We start from the raw sequence: 5,000 nt of genomic DNA on the forward strand, positions 1-5,000 counted from the left end.
ATTATTATTATCGTTGTTTAATCCTTTTCTCTCTCTATTCATTTATTATTATTATTATTATTATTATTAATCATCGTTGTTTAATCCTTTTCTCTCTCTATTCATTTATTATTATTATTATTATTTATTTTTTATTTATTTATGTACGCTTATAGTTGACTTCATCACGTTTTTGCGCCTTATGCATATTATTAGTAGTGGTAGTAGTATTTTTTTTTAAATGTATTTATCTATTATTTATTCACCCATTTCTTTTTTTCTTCTTCTCAAGGCCTGACTAAGCGCGTTGGGTTACGCTGCTGGTCAGGCATCTGCTTGGCAGATGTGGTGTAGTGTATATGGATTTGTCCGAACGCAGTGACGCCTCCTTGAGCTACTGAAACTCTCTCTCCAACTCCTAGCTCCATTATTACTCAGTTTCCCTTCGTCTCCATCCCACACCATACCGTGTAGTAACTCCCGGACAATTTCGATTCTCTCTCTTTGTCTGTCTCTCTCTCTCTGTGTGTCTCTTTCTCTGTCTCTCTCTTTCTCTATCTCTAACTCTCTCTGTCTGTGTGTCTGTCTGTCTGTCTGTCTCTTTATCATTTATTTATCATTTTTCTCTCCAACCCCTCCTCCCTCCCCCCCCTCTCTCTCTTTGTAGTCTATTCATTAAATTTTTAAAAATATATTTTATGTTTTGAAGAAAGAAAATATTGTTGTACTTGTCTTTCCCACACCCCACATCAGGTCTATCTCTCGGACAAATTCTACACGTATTCTGTGTGTGTGTGTGTGTGTGTGTGTGTGTGTGTGTGAGTGTGTGTCTGTGTGCCCGTCTGTCTGTCTTTCTTTCTTTCCCTTTCTTTCCGTCTCTTTGTCTTTCAGTCTGTCCGTCTGTCTCTCTCTTATTCTATTCTCTCTCTCTCTCTCTCTCTCTCTCTCTCTCTCTCTCTCTCTCTCTCTATATATATATATATATATATATTTATATGCATCTGTGTGTGTGTGTGTGTGTGTGTGTGTGTGTGTGTGTGTGTGTGTACATGCATTAAAAACAAAACAAAACAACTTTGTTACTCTCTTCCCACCCTACTACCAACAACCCACCTACCCCCCAACAACCCAACCCCCAAACCCACAAACCCCCACAACCCCCGACCCCCCCGTCCCCCCCCCCCCACACACCACAGGTTTACCTCCCGGACAAATTCTACATGTACCTGGACGCCGATACCGGAAGTCTACAGTTCGGGAGTGACCTGGACTACTACGGGACTGCCCTGTCAGGTATCCCTCGCTCCCAGCCCCTCTACCCGACCGTTGCCGCTTGCATCCAGGGAGCCACCATCACCGTCGTCTACCGCGGCATCGGTAACGTCTCTGGCCCTCCCCGCTCCCCCCCCACCCCACCCCACCCCTCTATGCCCCACCCCCCCCACGCCCCCACCTCCACCTCTCACTGCAGTTTTGCACCGCGTGGCGTGATGATTTTTTTTCCACCCCCTACTACTACTACTACTACCGCTACTAGTACCAGCACTGCCACTGGTTTGCCACAGACGACCGCTTCGGGTTATTTCCCCGGGGGTTGGTGGTGGAAAAAATACAGGGGGAGGTTTTTTTCCCTGGGTTCTGCACCGTTCCTTTCCTTCACCACAGGTGTATGAGGAGATAGCTGCTGGTGGTGGTGGTGGTGGTGGTGGTGGTGATGGGATAGTGATGAAGGAGGAGGGGAGGAGGAGGAGGAGGAGGAGGAGGAGGAGGAGGAAGGGGGTGGAAAGACGTCTACTGCTGCTGCTGCTGCTGCTGCTGTAGTGTCGTCACTGCACCAGTTTCGTACTCGTGACTAAACAACAACAGAAAACCAACACCTGCACTGCACCAAGATTGTATAACCCTTGTTGTTGTTGCTGCTGCTGTTGCTGTTGTTGTTCTTGGTGGTGGTGGTGATGTTGTTGTTGCTGTTGCTGTTGCTGTTGTTGTTGTTGTTGTTGGTGGTGGTGGTAGTGGTTATGTTGTTGTTGCTGTTGTTGTTGTTGTTTTTGGTATTGTTTTTGTAGTTGTTGTAGTTGTTGTTGGTGGTGGTGGTGGTGGTGATGTTGTTGTTGTAGTTGTTGTTGGTAGTGGTGGTGGTGGTGATGTTGTTGTTGTAGTTGTTGTTGGTAGTGGTGGTGGTGGTGATGTTGTTGTTGTTGGTGGTGGTGATGTTGTAGTAGTAGTAGTTATTGTTATTGGTGGTGGTGGTAATGTTGTTGTTGTTGGTAGTGGTGGTGTTGGTGTTGGTGGTGGTGATGGTGGTGGTGTTGTTGTTGTAGTTGTTATATATATATATAAATGATGCATTGTACATAGGGTAAATGATAATACTGACCTAAAACTGTTCGTTGAAGATGTCTGCACATTGTGCACACTTGACCAACACGCTTTTTTTCGTGTATGTACTTTGGTCACACACCGGCACACAGTGTAATTATGTTGACGTGTTCTGCATTGCTTTGATTTGTGCACTAGTGTCTGTGTGTGTGTGTGTGTGGGTGGGTGGGAGAGAGAGTGTGTGTGAGCGCGGGGCAGGGGGGGGAGGGTTTGGGGGGAGGGGGTCACGGGAGGAGGAGGTGTCATTGTGTGTGTGTGTGTGTGTGTGTGTGTGTGTGTGTGTGTGTGTGTGTGTGCGATCATCCTCATCGTCATTATCATCCTTATCATCAACATCCTCCTCCTCCTCCTTCTTCTTCTCCTCGTGTGAATCATGGTTACGGATATCTGTCTATACTTGCACTATCCGCAATCTTATTCCTCCTCCTCCTCTTCCTCCTCATTATCATCATCATCACCACTACAACCACCACAACCGCCACCATCACTATCATCATCATCATCATCATCACCACAACCACCACCACCACTATCATGATGATGATGATGATCATCATCATCACTATCATCATCCTCACCACCATCATCACCACCACCACCACCACCATCATCATCACCACCGCCACCACCACCGCCATCACCATCATCACCACCACCACCATCATCATCACCACCACCACCACCACCACCATCATCACCATCATCACCACCACCACCACCACCACCACCATCATCACCCTCGTCACCGCCACCATCACCATCATCATCACTATCACCATCACCCTCACCATCACCACCATCACCATCATCACCCTCGTCACCACCACCATCACCACCACCACCGCCATCACCATCATCACCACCACCACCATCATCACCACCACCACCACCACCGCCATCGCCATCATCACCACCACCACCACCATCATCACCAACACCATCACCACCACCACCACCACCATCATCATCATCATCATCATCATCCTTACCACCACAACCACCATCATCATCACCTTCACCACCACCACCATCACCCTCACCACCACCACCATCATCATCCTCACCACCACCACCATCACCACCACCACCGCCATCACCATCATCACCACCACCACCATCATCACCACCACCACCACCACCATCACCATCATCACCACCACCATCACCTTCACTACCACCACCATCACCACCACCACCACCACCACCATCCTCATCATCATCATCACCATCACCACCACCACCATCACCTTCACCACCACCACCATCACCACCACCACCACCATCATCACCATCACCACCACCATCATCATCATCACCACCACAACCACCATCATCACCACCACCACCACCACCACCACCATCATCATCACCACCACCACCACCACCACCACCACCATCCTCCTCCTCCTCCTCCTCACCACCTTCACCACCACCACCATCACCCTCACCATCATCATCACCATCCTCCTCCTCCTCACCACCACCACCAACACCACCACCATCACTACCACCATCATCACCAAATCACCATCATCACTCTCACCCTCACCCTCACCCTCACCACCACCACCATCACCCTCACCATCCTCATCATCATCATCATCACCACCACCACCACCACAACCACCATCATCACCAAATCACCACCACCACCACCACCACCACCATCATCATAACTCTCACCCTCACCTTCACCACCACCATCACCATCATCATCATCATCACCATCCTCCTCCTCCTCGCCACCACCACCACCACCACCCTCACCCTCACTGTCCTCCTCATGAACAGGTGACGCCTCAGCCATCGGACCTCCTCCCCCCTGTGTCGTCCCCGCCGCCCCGCAGATGATGTCCCCGCAGGTCGCCGTCCGGAAGGAGCCCCCTCCACCCCCGCCACCCACCGTGGTCTCCAACTCCCACGCCTCCACCGCTGACCCCGTCGAACCCCTGACGGCCAAGGTCATAGAGGAACGTCTGGAGGAACAACAACCTCAAGAAAAACCCTCCACCACCACCATCGACAACGACAAGAACAAGGACAAGAGCAAGGGCAACACCGACGATAAGAGTGAGAAGAAATCAGAAGAGAAACCCGCACCTGCTGCTGCGCCGAAAGCGGAAACGGAAGCAAAACCGGAAGCGGAAACGGAAGCAAAACCGGATGCGGAAGGGGAAGCAAAACCGGATGCGGAAGCGGAAGGGGAAGAGAAGGCGGAACAGCCGAAAGCAGACAAGGCTGAGGAGGAGAAGGAGGAGGAGGAGGGGAAGGAGGAGAAGGCGGAGGGTGGTGATGGTGGTGAGGCCAAGCCGTCCGAAGGTACTGAGGCATGAGAGTGCCTGTACCGTTTCTTTTTCTTTTTGTTTCTTTCTTTATTTCTTTCTTTTAATCTTTTTAAAATTTTTTTTAGAGCGTCTTTCCTTTTTCAAATGATTTCCAAATTCCATGTGTTTGATAAACGGTCAAAGAAAGAAAGAAAAAAGTACAAAAATGGAAGGACTGAATGCATACTTAAAATGAGATATAAGATAAAGGACTGTAATATAGATGTGAACACAAAACAAATTCCAGACTGGATAAATTCAAAAAAAGCATAAAATCACAAAGAGCATGAAGATGCACACTGTGTGTGATAATTCATT

General features: G+C 49.0%; 1 protein-coding gene and 1 long non-coding RNA gene across 3 annotated transcripts in view; both read left to right on the forward strand.

Moving 5' to 3' along the window:
• LOC143276458 (uncharacterized) overlaps positions 1-5,000 on the forward strand; it is a 471,243-nt gene that overhangs the window by 409,041 nt on the left and 57,202 nt on the right. The gene's annotated exons all lie outside the window — the stretch shown is intronic.
• LOC143276372 (uncharacterized) overlaps positions 1-5,000 on the forward strand; it is a 46,312-nt gene that overhangs the window by 40,741 nt on the left and 571 nt on the right. For both annotated transcript variants that reach the window (XM_076580847.1, XM_076580845.1), the window contains exons 5-6: positions 1,176-1,356; positions 4,150-5,000. The exon at positions 4,150-5,000 is cut by the window's right edge and continues 571 nt beyond it. In XM_076580847.1, the coding sequence (XP_076436962.1) occupies positions 1,176-1,356; positions 4,150-4,691 (723 nt within the window). In that variant the 3' untranslated portion in view covers positions 4,692-5,000. The remainder of the gene's footprint in view (positions 1-1,175; positions 1,357-4,149) is intronic.

The sequence above is a fragment of the Babylonia areolata genome, chromosome 32 (genome assembly GCF_041734735.1).
Source record: "Babylonia areolata isolate BAREFJ2019XMU chromosome 32, ASM4173473v1, whole genome shotgun sequence".
NCBI lineage: Eukaryota > Metazoa > Mollusca > Gastropoda > Neogastropoda > Buccinidae > Babylonia > Babylonia areolata.